General features: G+C 46.2%; 1 protein-coding gene across 2 annotated transcripts in view; it reads right to left on the bottom strand.

Moving 5' to 3' along the window:
• adamts6 (ADAM metallopeptidase with thrombospondin type 1 motif, 6) overlaps positions 1-15,945 on the bottom strand; it is a gene marked incomplete at both ends in the record, with an annotated part of 44,906 nt that overhangs the window by 16,583 nt on the left and 12,378 nt on the right. For both annotated transcript variants that reach the window (XM_083669804.1, XM_083669803.1), the window contains 7 exons: positions 118-251; positions 1,432-1,534; positions 4,382-4,445; positions 6,078-6,223; positions 8,358-8,465; positions 11,518-11,659; positions 15,435-15,581. In XM_083669804.1, the coding sequence (XP_083525930.1) occupies positions 118-251; positions 1,432-1,534; positions 4,382-4,445; positions 6,078-6,223; positions 8,358-8,465; positions 11,518-11,659; positions 15,435-15,581 (844 nt within the window). The remainder of the gene's footprint in view (positions 1-117; positions 252-1,431; positions 1,535-4,381; positions 4,446-6,077; positions 6,224-8,357; positions 8,466-11,517; positions 11,660-15,434; positions 15,582-15,945) is intronic.

Genomic DNA, 15,945 nt, shown 5'->3' with positions numbered 1-15,945 from the left:
TTGCTAACATGAGGTATAGGCTCAACAAGTTGTCTTAGCTTGAACAGCCTAATCTACTGTAAGGAGGAAGCCAATGGTGAAGCCCAACCCTACATGAGCCCTCTGGCCCTCTCTCACCTTGCACTCTCCATTGATGCAGATGTCCAGGGAGTCTGCCTGGCAGCGCGTGCCATCGATGACCGCTGGTGAACGCTCAGTGTAGAAGTTATACCCCTCAGCCAGACAGTTCAGCGCACAGGGCTTCACACCACCTGAGTTATACACACAGAACAGTTACATGCAATTAGAGTGCAGTCCAAACTTAATCAATCAATCAACCAATCAATCAATTATGCTATTTGTATAGCTTCAATGATTTTGAGGTATTGCCAAAAAAGATGAGTGATTTATATATAGTATGTGCTGTAACAGCTGATTTCCATCTTCTCCACCATGTGTGTCTAATGTATATGAATGCATCTACCCTACAAGAAAATAATTGAGTTTACTCCATTGATAAACAATACATAGAAAGCCTTTTGTGCTGATAGTTTGGAGTCAGCGTATGAAGCAAGCCTTAGGCTCTCCTCTAAACCTTGTTGATAATAATAATAAGCCAAAGCACTGGAGGAGGATTAGTCATGCTCAGATCTGACGTCACTGTAACTCTGACACCAGGACAGATACCGGAGGCTGCCAGGGTGACATCCACAGAGGTTATCTCCAGACTTTACATGGAGGTTCACAGTCCAAAAGATTTCTCTGAGCCAGAGAGAAGGTAATGGCTTTGACTAATGGGACTCCTGTGATAAGGGAGTTCAACTTATAGCTCAACTTCCTCTAAGAGAGTATCACACTGTATTTGTTGTACATGTTGTAATGCTGTGCATGCATGCGTTTCTTAAGAGTTTAAAGAGGAACTTTCCATGGAGTTCTTACAGACCTGTGACCACTGACAGGATTGGGGCAAGGGGAAGGGGCATTGGGCAGGAATGGAACTAGGCCTAAACTTTATAGTGATCATGGTAGCATTCATTATTGAACACGTCCATCCATTCTAGCAATTAATGGCTCAATGGACCCAAACCCTGTCCTCCCAGACTCACATCATGTGGTCCTTTCAGAATGCCTGTCCAAAAAGCAAACTCTCCCAGGGGGAAGAGCAGCGGTCCCAACGGACCAACAGACCAGAGAGCCATCAAATGCAACACGCTCCGCTCGGGAATCTGAGGAATTCTCGGCCCATCAAAGAGACCTTCCCACTGTTGGTGTAGGCTGGGTACACAAGAGCATCCAGCCTGTAGGCTGTCATTGGAGGGGCAGAGAAGAGGACAGACCCTGGGAAGCTTTCAAAGCTCCACAAATGTCCACAAACCACTGAAAAAAGGAGGGCTGGATCGGTTGATGTATGCATTATGCGTTGTAATACAGTATGCATTATTCCAAAGTCACCTCCAGTGTAGGGCTTCCAGTTGTAGTACTTCCCACGGAAGGGCATGCTGTCGAAATCAGCACACTGCTTCTCCCGGAAATCACGAGATCCTGTTGGACACGCCTGGAAAACACAAACAACAGCATATCATCCCACATTAGAGGTAGATATATAGTATATAGTTAAACATGTTACAAAATCTATTTCCCATATTGATGGAAAAAATTGTATATCAACAGACGTCGTTTTTCTTCCTCTGTGAGAACAATGTGTTTTGTGTTTGGAGGGATTCCTTGCTTTCTGCTGTTAGTTATTTGCGGTGGATAATAGAACACTTCTTTGAGTGGTAATTAGAAACATAAATGCAGCCTCAGGTCTGAGTCTGGGTTTTAGTTTTGGTCTGGGTCTTGGTCTTGTCTGGACCGGGATTGGGTTTTGGTCTGGGCCTAAGCCTGGGTCTTGGTCTGGGCCAGGTGTGGGTCTGGGTCAGGGTCTGGGCCTGGGCCTGGGCCTGGGCCTGGGCCTGGGCCTGGGCCTGGGCCTGGTCTGCTTCTGCTTCTGGCTCTGGCTCTGGCTCTGGCTCTGGCTCTGGCTCTGGCTCTGGCTCTGGCTCTGGCTCTGGCTCTGGCTCTGGCTCTGGGTCTGGGTCTGGGCTGGGATGGTACTCAGTGGTTGGATGTTGCTCCAGATAGAGCCCAGAGGAGGGAAACATGATTGGTGTGAGGAGGTCCTCTGGAACCCAACAACACTCTCCCTCAGGACAAAGCTCTTAGCAAGCCTAGGTCAAAGCTGTATTTCACAGGCTGAAAGTATACCCTGTCTGAGCAGGCCTGAATTAGAGGAGAGGGGAACTGACTTACCATTGAAATGTGGGCCAATCTGACGTCTTATAAATGCACATCAAACATGCTGTTTGAGTAAGAAAAGACAGACATAAAAACAGTATTGAAACTGTGTCAAATTAAGATTGTATTTAACATTTATTTGTGTAACAGCTAGTTGAGCCTCATGGTGTTCTATTCTGTGATTTACTGTACTATATATCATGTTGATGGTGATGAAACTCAGTTCTACCATTACACAACACTCTCCTCCTCACACTTTGTTTAATGCTCTCTGTAAAAAGCAGAAGAACTAAAATGGCATCACTGTTGCCCTACTTCCAATTACGAGGTGACATTAAGCACTACAAAGACCCCCCTCCACCAGGGCTCTGATATCCATCCCTGTCCTGATGGCAACTGCCTGATAACATGAAATGACTGCAGGAGTCAATGACAGAGAGGGAGGGAGGGGGGGGGGGGGGGGGAGGGAGGGAGGGACGGAGAGATGGAGGAAGGGAAGGTGGGAGGGAGGGAGGGAGCATTAGCTCATTGTTGTGAAAGACAGAACAAATGATCGCTGACCTCCGCTCAGCATGAAACAATGGCTGTGTGTGTGTGTGTGTGTGTGTGTGTGTGTGTCTGTGTGTGTGTGTGTGTGTGTGTGTGTGTGTGTGTGTGTGTGTGTGTGTGTGTGTGTGTGTGTGTGTGTGCGTGCGTGCGTGCGTGCGTGCGTGTGTGCATGCGTGCGTGCGTGCATGTGTGCGTGCATGCGTATGTGAGTGTGTGCGTATGTGCGTGCGTGTGTATGTTGGTCATAGGGGGGACATGTCCTAAGTGAGTTAAATTAATTAAGCCATAACAAATTCAGCTGTTGGACACTGAACACAGACTCCCCCCTCCCAACACACATACACAAGGCTAGGCAGCACAGCGGGAGAGGATAGCCTAGCTCTCCCCTCCCAGCTAGCAGCTAGCTATCTCCGCTGAACGCTCTGGGGTCTGTCTGAATTCCACAGGTTCAGAGAGGCTTAATTACTACAAGGCTTCATGTCCAGGCCAGAGTTGTCAGCACTCTCTGGTCTCTCTAATGTCCTCTCTGAGCCATGGCCCATAATACATTTGCGTTGGGTGTGTGTGTGTGTGTGTGTGTGTGTGTGTGTGTGTGTGTGTGTGTGTGTGTGTGTGTGTGTGTGTGTGTGTGTGTGTGTTACGACAAGTGCTACGACACGTTTTCGTTGGATGCAGTGCGGTTAGGGTAATGAAAAAGTGGTTTGGGATGTTGTTTGTTTTCCAAAGTAAACGTTCGATGCTTGCTCTGAGTTGTTATTTTTAAGATTTGTGGTTGAATATCCAGAAGCCCCATAACTGGCTCCATTTTCACCTTATGAAAAAAGGCCACCGAGAAATAGTTGACAGGGGATTGTGAGTTTGCAGCCATACAAAATATTTCTTCAAAGCGTGCAGTATTTTAATTGCTCTTCATAGTGTTTATAGACAATAGGTATTTGAGAGTATTGAGTGATAATACAATGCTTCAACTGAGTTAGGGAACAAAGCGATTGAATAAAACAAACAAACGTTGCCTCATGACAAACAGACGTTTAAATTCACCACAACAGAAGTGTTTGCCAGTTGCGTTTGTCCAGCATCCTCTCCCCTTTGTCTCCTCTGTTTCCACAACAACTCATGCATTCAATCCATTCAATCAATCACCCAATCAGTGATAATCAATTCAATACCATGACTGTGAGAGAGCCCTTCACAAACAACTCTTGAGTGAGTGGGTGATGTAGTTCTTTGACCTAGTTCTCTTCAACTAAAGCTGTAGTGAAGACATTTGTGTGCCATTGAAGGGCAGACGTGAAGCAGCTGTTGGGAGGTGACAGAGAGGAACCATGGTCAGTCTGTCACAGGTCAGACCCACCCCGGGTCAGAATGCCTCAACACAACAACTATGAACATCTCTGTTCTAAACCGCTTCCCCTGGAGCTTCAAGGTCATCCAAGGGTTAGTTGGAGAGAGGATTTACACAACTGCTCCTCTACCTGTTTACAACCTTCTAAGAGATGGGGGTTGAAGGGGTGAGCGAGAGAGACAATAACTTGAAGAAACGAAAGAACGTGAATGAGGGAACGCGTGAACTCACATCGGTGTTACACGATCTGTAGCGCTTCCTCTCTCCGAGACAATACTTTCCTCCTCCAGAAGGCCTGAAAGAAACGAGAGAAAGGAGGGAACAGAGAAATAAAAGAGATTGATGAGGCTCTTTCCACTCTGTGTCAGTGCACCCCTCCACTCTTTAATAGAGGGGCGAATACAGTCAGCACACACACATACACACACACACAGCTGTAATCAACATCTGTGCTCCATTTGGTGAGAGTCAGGAGTGATGTGGTAGACGGTATGGTAAGTGTAGCAGGGGTAAGGGGGTACAAGTCATCAGATTTAGGTCATATTACAAGTAGCCTAACCCTAAGTCCAGATCTCAACAGAGATGGATGACTGATGAAGATCTCTCCGTCAGAAAACATGTTTGGTGTTTGTGTGTGTGTGTGTGTGTGTGTGTGTGTGTGTGTGTGTGTGTGTGTGTGTGTGTGTGTGTGTGTGTGTGTGTGTGTGCTGAACCTGAGGGCTTCTTTACCAATGTCAATGTTCATGACACCCTATCTACTCTTAGAGCTCTTTAGGGCAAGGTGACATTTGGAATCACAAAAGACTCCAGTCTATTAGTCCCTTAAACCAGAGACCAGCCAGGCTCCTTTTCATGATTTGCTCTCTCTCTCTCATGCTGCCTCTACATCTCCCCCACTCTCTCCCTTCTTCACTCTTCCTCTGTCTCTCTGTCTCACCCACTTCCCTTCTCACTTACTGTACGCATCTCCCTCCCTTGCTCTCCCTTTCTCTCTCACCTGCCCCAACCCCAACCCCAACCCCCGCCCCCCCATCCCCTTCTCTTTCTCTCTCCCTCTGCCTGTGCTGGATGTATTTGGAGCACCCAGCCAGTCTAATGAATGCTTTCCAGGCCAGTTTGGCTGCAGTGGCAGTGTTTCCTCTGTTTCCTCTCCCAGCTTCAGTGCCCAGCTCAGGCTCAGGCTCTGGGATTGGGGGGGACTGGGGGGCCATGATCACCTAACACAGGTGTTCTGAATTATGCTGCATGCCCTCCCTCCCTCCCCCTCCCTCCCTCCACTGTCTGAGGGGAAGAGTGTGAGGACAGACGCTTCCGCTAGCCCCACCACTGAAACCCAATCTCAGAGAGAGAGAGAGAGAGAGACAGAGAGAGAGAGAGATAGACACACACACACACACACACAAGGGGATATGGTAGTGGGGAGAGAGGGAGGCCCCATGGTTGGAGCTCCTGTGTCTACAGTACTAACTTACTGTGTGGAAAAGTCTGGGAACGTGTCTGAGGAATGGGCTTGTTTCTGACACAGGAGCAATGGCTGCTCTTTCACCTGGTTGGACCAAGACTGTGTCTACTGTACCTCTGGGCTTAAGTGAGTGTGAGAACACAACTTTCCTGGGTTGGCATGGTGGCTTCTACTGTATATCCGTCTAGCAACCAAAACAGGCAAGCCAACTGTTCCATATGGGAACAGTCACACTCTCACTGTCCTCTCTTAAAACTCAACATAGTATATATTTATTAACTTCAGCCATGGTGTCACAGAGTCACATGGAGGACACACACACAGACACACAGACACACAGACACACAGACACACACACACACACACACACACACACACACACACACACACACACACACACACACACCCGTAGGTAGGACCTTAATGTGTGCGTTCAGCTTGCTGTGGCTTACTTTGCCTACTTACGCTGGGCTGTCACAGTGTCTCATGGAGGAGGACACACCGCCACCACACGTCCGGCTGCACTCCCCCCACGAGGACCAGGGACCCCAGCCTCCATCCACACTCTGGGGCCAGGTACCGAAGCCCACACACTCCCCCTGGTAGCACCACTGAGAGGGGAGGACGGAGAGAAACCAGGGCTTAGTAGTCAGACAAGGGGTTAAACATCAACATGTCAGCTATCACTGACTCAAAGCATATACTGTATGAATGACATTCTGGTACCATACTGTGGTAACAAGCATGGTATGTGTCCATTAGTTTGCCATTTTTGCGAGTTTGCCAACTTTCTCCACCTTGCCTTTGAGTTTAAGCAACAGTGAATCTGTGAATGTGCGTGTCTAAATCCATGTGCCAAGGCAATTTGAGGCTTAGAGGACGTGGGTAACAGGGATTAGAGACAATCGAGGTTGTTGGTGTCTAACAGTTACACTACAACTGTGTCAGTAGGTTAAGTTCACCGGAGCCTGAGAGAAGCCAGGGCAGAGTCCTCTTTCTCTCTCCTTCACTCACTCACTCACTGCAGAGAGGGGTAATGTAGTATGACACAGTATAAACAAGATTAACACTGGTGAGAGAGGGTGAGGAGGGAGAGATGGGGATGGAGGGGGAGGGAGGTAAGGATGGGAAGAGAGGGAGAGAGAAAAAGAGACAGAGAAAGAGAAAGTTCTTATCTTCTTTAAGAACATGTCTGCTTCAGAACAAGCCCGAAATAACCTGGTAGGGAATGTCTTATCTAAGATGGACTGAAAAAGGCAGGCCATACAGGCACTGCAGTACCTGTCTTTTACCCCTGTCACCTATCAGCTTTTCAGCACCTGTGTGCGTGCGTGCGTGCGTGCACGTGTGACAACTACAGGCTGCTACTAGTCTAAGTGATGGATAGGGTAGTCCACAGGGCACACACACACACACAGACACACAGTCCTACATGTAAACACAGAAGAAAGAAACATTCACCTCAACACTAAGACTGAGAAGGCTTGGCCAAGACCAGGGAGTGACACTTTTATACCAGAGATAGTCCAGAGGGACGTAGGGCTGTCTGACCACATGCAACCACACTGACACACAGCCAGCTGAGCCACCTCCGAACACGTCTCCCTCTGTCTGGGAAACCAGCAAAGCCTTTCCTGGAAAACCATTATAGTAAATCTCCATGATAGTAGGAGTTTTCTGAAGATAGGAATCCATGCCTAAACCAATCTTGCATTATAAATAGAGGTCTCTTTTTTTCCTCCTTCCCGACTCTTTCTCTGCCCCCCACTCTCTCCCCCCCTCCCGTTATCCTTCTCTTTCTCTCTCTTCCTCAATCCATTTCTCTCTGCCCCCACCCCCCTCCCCTCCCCTCCCTCCCCCTATCTCTTCCCTCCCTCTCCTCACTCTCTCTCTCCCCTCTCCTGTTGGCAGGGCCTCTCTCCATTACACGCTGGGTGAGAAATGGCTGACATTCATATTCCTTTGAAGCTGCCCCCGGCAGGGGCAGACAGGGGTACGCCACTGGCTGTCCTAAAGCTGCTCCAAAGCTGCTCCAAAGCCCCCCGGGCTCAACCTGGGGCCCCCTGTGTTGTCCAGGACCCTGTCTGTGGGCCTTGGCCCTGAAAGGCTCCACTCAGCTAACGGTAATGACGGGTGACAGCTCGTGACACCCTCCCATTCTTCCTTTTTAGACCTCGGACCATCCGGTGACAATGGCCGCTGTAATCCATGTTAAAACTGTCTCCCCTAACCTGGCCAGGCTCGACGGTGAACTGATGACCCAAAGTCTAGTGTGTGTGTGTGTGTGTGTGTGTGTGTGTGTGTGCGTGTGCGTGTGCGTGTGCGTGTCTGCGTGCGTGCGTGTGTGTGTGTGTGTGTCTGTGTGTGTGTGTGTGTGTGTATGTGTCTGTGTGTGTGTGTGTGCAGCATGAGTGGTCACTGGGAATGGGGCTCCTTCTTCCCAGATGGGATACAAAGGGAGGGAGCGTAATGGGTACAGCTGGGTCTGTCTGCCACACCCTGGACTGGGCCAAACGTTTACTTGTGATTCTAGTAGAGGGTCTATTACAGATGATGTCATAGTCTATACACCTCTCATGTCTATGTCTCATGTCTATGCTTACCCTGTGAATGTGGTCGAGAGAGGCACATTGACCAGCATGTGGTTGCTGAGCACAGACTATCATTATCTCAAGGCATCATACCAGTCAAACTATACACCTGTGTGGGAGAGAGAGACATGCTGACTGAAGAAAGTTGACTTACCCCCTTCTCAATGCTGCCGGTCTGGCACAGGGTGCCCTCCGCTGCAGGGATACTGTTGGTGACACAGCGGTTGCTTTTGCTAAGGCACCAGAGCTCTCTACACACTTCCTAGGAAAGAAGGCAAAAGCAAGTTGGTCAGAAAAATCAATCATGGAGGGTGTATTACTGCAAGTGGAGAAACGGGCTCAGGGCTGGATGACTGCTCAAAATTCAGCGGCGGCTCTTTCTAATCTCTTGTCCTTCACCTGCACGGATGTGAAGGAACTGGACGGGTGAAAGCAAATACTGTCTCTGGTGGGCATTTCACCAATATTTGACCTGTTTTCAAATCAGAGCAGATGAAGAAGAGGAAGCTTCTTGTGTAAAGCACATATGCTTTGGATCACAGCGCTTCTTGAGCAATATTCTAAAGGCCATCACATGTTACTAATGTTCTGTGATAAAGAATGAAGAGTCAGCTGCATCAACACCATGACTAACGTTTGCTCACGTTCAGCAGGTCATGTGACGTCAATTCAAGGAATGGCTTTTGGCCACTTATGGGAAATCATTCACACTCATAACAGTGAGCAACTGCACACCCCCCCCTCCCCCCAAAGTCTCAGCAAATAGGTTTTCTAGACATAACAAAAACACTTTGTCTTACAGGAAGTTTTAAACAAACAACCTTGATTTCTACATCTCGTCCTTCTTCCTCGTCCATCCTTACTTAGTGGAGGGAGAACTCTGAAACCACCACAGAAAAAGAGAGAGAGAGCCATGGCACTCAGCTGCAGAAGTCATCCCCCAAATAAATACAACCGTAAAAACAAATGCGTGTTACAAGGACAGCTCGGCATAACCTTGCATTAGATTTCCCAATAAACCCCACCGGGTTCCCTTCGCCTCTTCACTTCAAAGGTTTTTACAGGACAACTGTGTACGGGAGAAGAGCGAGGCCATGAAAAAGAGTTATGATCTCAAGCACAGGTTCTGACCCCTGGGTCAGTAAATATGCCTTGGTCCCGCAGGTCTGTGAGCCTATCCAGATTAAATAAAGCGAAAAACTGCCACTCTCTGGTTGCAGCGGCTCTCCTTGCCCAGCTGGTTTCAATAAGGCCTCCTGCAGCTCCATTCACAATCTCAGCCCTGCTAAAAGGTCAGGAGCACAGGCCTAGACGAACATGGATATGGCCCTGATGGATTTACGCTAAAAAAGAGCAGGCTGGCGATAAAAAGGGCAGGGGTGCTCAGAGAGACCACTAGTAATATACTCATCAAAGGCGGTTCTCATACCCTCACCTTGCTGGCTGTGTCACCCATTTTTTGAGATGTTCCCTTTTTGGAGTTGCTATTTGGGTTAGTAGTAGACTTGTTGGTGTAACAAGTAGAATAGATGGGAAGTATTTATACATGCCATATTAACGATAAACATTATCCTGACTGTCTCACCCTCTGTGTAACATCTGACAACTCTGACGGTGTCTCACACTGGGCTGTAACATCTGTGATGTCATTGCAGTTTCAGTACCATAGAAATCTCCTAGAGACTCATGAACAATGTGAGTTTCAATTCTGAGATCTTATTAGGAATTTACCACAGATGCATTGCATTTCCTTGATTTGAATCTCACAGGAAAAAAACACATCAGCAACTCAAGATAGCGACAAACTAAAACCACTTCTTGGCTGTGCTGTCATACCAGGTTTTCACAGTACAACAACTGCTCCATTTGCTAGTGTTTTCTAATCAGAAGCTACTTTAACATAAGGATATGATACCATGGAAACAATGTCCAATTGAGTTTCTACAGTACCAGGCCACAAACATGTCACCATAATACTGCTTGAACGGTAAAAGAGAGACTGTAAAGTGTTACAGCATATTGCTTTATCCCCCATATATGTTTGTCTTTCCGCATATTCTTTAGTGGCACTAAAGCAAGTCCTGCTCTGTGTGTTATACTGTAACAGCTGTAGGCTACCTTTTGACCAGGCCTTCCTTGAGAAAACATACAGTATGACCTTGTATACAGTATAAACACTTCTTCATGTTCTTGCTGAAGTAAACATTACTTTTTCAAACTAGTATGACAGGTCACCTGCAGTATAAACACTTCTACATCCATTTTTTATTCATTTGTGTAGTTCCACACAAGCTCTGAAAAATGAAAAAGTTCTGATTGTCAGAATCCCCCCAGATGAAACACAACATGCTTGTCATGTAGGAGCAGCACAGACGCCAGAACGCTACCCTCTCATAAATGGGTGTCTTTCATGCTGATCTAAAACCACAATTATGAGCTTAAGAGCCAACATGACAGGGTTTGATTTGGGGCCCATTATAATCTGCTGTCAGATATTTCTTTCAATGAAATGAAATAACCCTTTGATCTCTGCTAATCTCAGTCTGTTTTTTATAGCACATGCTGAAATATTTGTGTAATACAAAGTGATATCCCATATTCTTTGTGCCTTCATTGGAGCTCTATTTCTGTTTGGTATTTTCTTACTTTGCTTGTGTCAGTTTGTTTACCTAGGTTTGTTATTCTATGAAGGGGGGGGGGGGGGGGGGGTATCATTATCATTTCACTAAAGTGGGAGCGAGAGGGGGCTGGCCAATGCTGGCAAGAGAAGAGCCCTCAATCCCTCATCTCTCTCTGGGAGATGACATGTGGGAGGCACACCAAACCCACTAGACGAAGCACATCCCAGGTGATAATAAACAATTATCTCCTCTTATGATAACACCCTGCACCCTTTGATCTCACAGAGGAAATGTAGACTTGGTGAGAGCCTGCTCCCAGGAGGCAGAGATCACATGGCCTGATCACTATCACAGCCCCACATAGACCTTCTTCACTTACCATCACTGAACCACTGATGGCGTATCCAATGTTGTAAAACAGCCTATGGCTCTTTAGATCAACCCTGCTTGATGCAGAAAGTAGGATGTAAAGGTCCATAATAGTCTCTACCTATAGTCTATTCAGATAGTCATTCTCATTCTTGTGCTGTTTGAGAAAAAACGTAGATGCTATACTGCGGCATAATAAATGTTGTCTAGTTTTTATGATCAGCAACCACTTGTAATGTAGGAGGTCTTGTAAGTGATCACTTAAGTCCTTTAACCAATCAGCAGATGAGCATGAGAGTAGCTGGAGAGATGCAAATTTCTTACCCCATATTTGCACTGTCGTGAGGAGGCTCCATACTGGAAGCGACACTGCTCATCTGCGTCGTACACCTGCCCCGGGGCCACTGTTGGGTACAGGAAGTCTCGTTTCAGAGGTTCATTGTCCAGACACGTCCCCCGACCTGAGCTGTCAAAAAAACAAACCTACAATAGGATTGTTTCTTACACAGGGCAACCCTCCACCTAGTGGATTAGTAGGACCAGGTGTGTTAGCGCTGGGCTGGAACAAAAGCCTGAACACCCAGTAGCACTGCAGGACCAGGGCTGGTGAGGACTGCCTCTGTGTAACATTCAACCATAATGCCAATCTAACATTGTCCTGAACATGACTTAGACCTTGACATAACATGTAATGAACGTTTACAAACGTTTACTGTATTTTACACTGATGATCTCAAGTCATGAACCTGTTACGAAGCACGACAAACTAAAACCCTGTGAAAGGCCATGGTTCAGTTTCAGTGTGTCATGCTTCATACTGTAACAGGTTTACGACCGAGACCAGCGATGAGTTGTCAACTTGAGTTGTCTTTAACGGTCATGACATGTAACGTTGAGCTCAAAGTGAAGTTTACGGCAACCTTATACAGGCATTATGAACATCAAACAGAGTGCTACTGTTCTACTCTCATGGTTCTACTGGAGAGGAGCGGAGAGGAGAGCACATCCATCTGTGAACAACAGGAGTGGGTTGATTTTGGCCTTTTAAAGGAGGGGAAACTTGTTATTTATGGACCCATATGCCCCCCTGTCTCTGTCTCAGATGGAGTGTGGAGGGGAAGAAGTGCATTAAAGACATGGATGGAAAAACACAACAGGGAGAGAGAGAGAGAGAGGAGAGAGATCACAAGCAGCCAGACTAGAGGGGTCTGTCTGTCTCCAACATACTGCCATCTTGGCTTATATGGCCCTGCACGGTTAGAGCTCCTATGGAATCCATGAAGGAGCCAATAAAATGACAGAGCAAGAAGGAGTAAAAATCTGGAGTGGGCTATAGGTCATGTGTCCAGCACTGGAACTCTGTTTAGACTGTTTTGTCAGATAGAAATATGTGCGCTCACAAAGAACTCCCTCAAAAAAAAAAAAAGATGGCAGAAAAATCTAAAATACTTAACGGAGGCCAGGAAGCACACAGAGCAGCTTATGTTGGTGTGTCTATTCATTCTATGTTCAGAAGTTGAGCTTGTTTTACCCCCTCTTCTGTGGATGCTTTTCTCTCCCTGCCTGCCCGCTCTGAGGGTAGACGTTTGGCTCCTGGATAGGGCTGGTGGGAAGGACATGTATACTACTGCCTCCGTTTGAATTTAACAGAAGATTACTACACTAAAGTATTACTGCAATGTCTACACATACCCAACCAGATGAAGTACTGTCTTTGCATCTCTAATAAAGTATATCTTCCAAATCAAGACTGCTCTACATTTCTTTACAAATATGGGTGACCCTAAGGACACCTTATAGACTTAACATAATTATGACTACTTACTGTTATAATGTGTTCTTTACAGAAGCAGCATGCATGGGAATGTTTCTCATCCCTCCAAAGGAAAAGTGGGCTTGGTGATAACACAAGCGCGTAACTATACTTACAGATCCTATCCCTGACCCTGAGAGGGATGGGGAGTTCCAGAGTTCCAGAGTTCCAGATAGAGAGAGAGAGAGAGAGAGAGAAAGAGAGAGAGACAGGGAGAGAGCGAGGGGGGGAAAGGGAGAGCTAGGGAGAGAGCATCCCTACATTCCAGATTCCAGGGGAGTACACTGAGCAGGATGAGGACTCCACTCCTTTATCAGACCTCACTGCCTCTCGACATTACCAATGGAAGGATGGGCTACTCTAATGACACAAGAATCTTTGTGTAATGACACTTTACAGAGAGGTCATTGATGCCAATTAAGAACACTATCTAACAAAAGAAGCATGGTTACCTTCATGGCAGTTTGGAAACCATGACAATTTAAAGGGAAATCAAGGAAATAGTGTTTATTTAAACAAATCCCATCATGGTGTTGTCAATACTGTTGAATTCTACACTAAAGTGCAATGTAAGAAACACAGTAAAACTGTAACAGTCTATTTTCTATGCGGATTGGCAAGTGAAGGATTAACTGGAACAAGGTCTATCTGGACCCTCACCAGACTATCAGAAGTCTGATCTAATTGGAAACTAAACCAAATACATCGGAAAGGGAAGAACACTAGAGCTAGGGCCCGGGGGGGGCAGACTGACCAATGGAGTATTCAATTTCTCCACCTTCTAAACTCTCTCTCTCTCTCTCTGTCTCTCTTTCTCTCTCTCTCTCTCTCTCTCTCTCTCTCTCTCTCTCTCTCTCTCTCTCTCTCTATCATTTTCCTTGGCTGAGAGGGTCCTCTCACCAGGGAGAAAGAGAAGCCGGGGCCCGAGCCCCCTAGACTCCCAACACACCAGGGCCCTGTTTATTGGTTTGGAGAGAAACAAAATAGTCCAACGTTTAAATATAAAAACTATTATTTGACATAGTCGAAAAAGCTTCCTGTTCATTGGAAGGAGCCAAATTCATTACACTGAGCGGAAATCTCCCCTAATAAGAAGGAACATCACCGGATCCTGAACTCAGAACTTCTTCATGTTAAGACTACATATATGACTAAGACTAAATATATGTATGGCAATACTTACTAGACAGCTATAGCCTACATTGGATGAAAAACGTGTGTTGCATTAGCGAAATGAAGAGTATGTAGTAAATCTATGAAATGTAAGTTAAAACCATAACTGCATTCTGACATTTGTGACAGACTGGCAAGCACACTTGGGAGAGTAAACTGTGACTGAACTGTGTGCATTCATAAACCATTCTTCAAAACCCAAACGAAGCTCCACATATTGCACCAGCAAAGCTGTGAATCTAGGCCAACACCACAGCCAAAGTTGTTGACTTGGCAAGAAGAAGCATGGGACATATCCAACAATCTGATAGAGGGAGAGAAGGAGAGGGGGGGGGTAGATTTTACAGAGAGAAAATAGTCAACAAAAAGCCAAAGAAGCTGAATTGAAAAGACAAACATCAGAGACATAAATTAACAGAGCAAACGAAAACAGTGTCAGTTCAATAAAAATGGACTAAGAAAAGAAGTCAAACTAAATCTTCAGTCTCACTCCTCGAGGTCACAGTTGACCCGGCCATGAGCAGTACACCAGGATGAAAACGTCCAACAAGAGCAGAGAAGAAGCTCTTTGTGTTTAAAGTTGGCACACTGTACTATCACCACTGCTGCCAGTGTTGTTGATGTTGCTGCCCTTGCTGCTTTAATGTCTTTCATCAGAGAATACCCTCTGACAAGCAGAACCAGCATGCACGCATACACACACACACACACACACACACACACACACACACACACACACACACACACACACTCACAAACAAATATCTTTGTATCACAGAGCACCTCTGTTAGGCTACTTACTAAAACCCATTCAATGGCCTTCAGGGCCATTATACGTTGTTTTCTATGGATTGTTCCTAAAAGGATGATTTATTTTATACTTCGAAACCCAGACTCTATCTGTTATCATCTCTCAGTCCTGAGGGGCAGTTATCAAATTAAGCAAAATATTTGAAAATAAGCTAAGTTATGCTTCTTTGCGGAGGCAAGCATAAATAAATACTTGTGTTATTCAAGGCACAGTTAGAGAGAACATTCTTAAAGGGATCTTTCTGATTCTGTCAAACCTACGCTGAAACCTGGGATGGTTATTAACCGATGAGAGAGCCATCAACTAGGCCTTATGGAATACCTGGAATAGTTCCATCCCCTACACACACACACACACACACACACACACACACACACACACACACACACACACACACAAACATATATACACACACAGGTACAGTATAAGCCCTCTTCCACTTACTCGAGGAAGCTGGTGATGTAGTCTTTGCTGCAGGCAGACCAGGAGAAGGGGTTGGTGTTGGCTGTGATGTGAGCTGCCATTAGCTTGGCCGCCTCATGGCCTTTGGTACCACAGGAGTTTCCTATTCCATCATGGTTCATCCCGAAACTGCAAGACACAAAATCGACAGATCAGTCAGTCAGTCAGTCAGAGCCTACACACAGGGATCCTCCATAAGGATTAAGATGAAGGTATAAGTAGATTTAGCCCCAAACCACTAATACAGTGTCAAATATTGTTCATCCCCCTAATGCTATAATTTTAGGATTGGGGGTTGGGGTAGTCTGTTCCTGATCTGTGATAAGGAGAAACTTGTATTTTGAGCACAACCATGTTGAAAGAGATGGTTGTGTTGACCAAACAGAGCTTATAGAAGTCTGAGAAGAGCCCTCCCTAGGGGTTTAACTTAGGCAGCTCTGGACGGCTGTGGCATGCATGGTTTGGAGTGTTTGAGGGTGAGTAGAGGATGTCT

This window comes from Argentina silus, assembly GCF_951799395.1.
Source record: "Argentina silus genome assembly, chromosome: 5".
Taxonomy (NCBI): Eukaryota; Metazoa; Chordata; class Actinopteri; order Argentiniformes; family Argentinidae; genus Argentina; species Argentina silus.
This window is presented reverse-complemented; position numbering and strand designations above follow the sequence as displayed.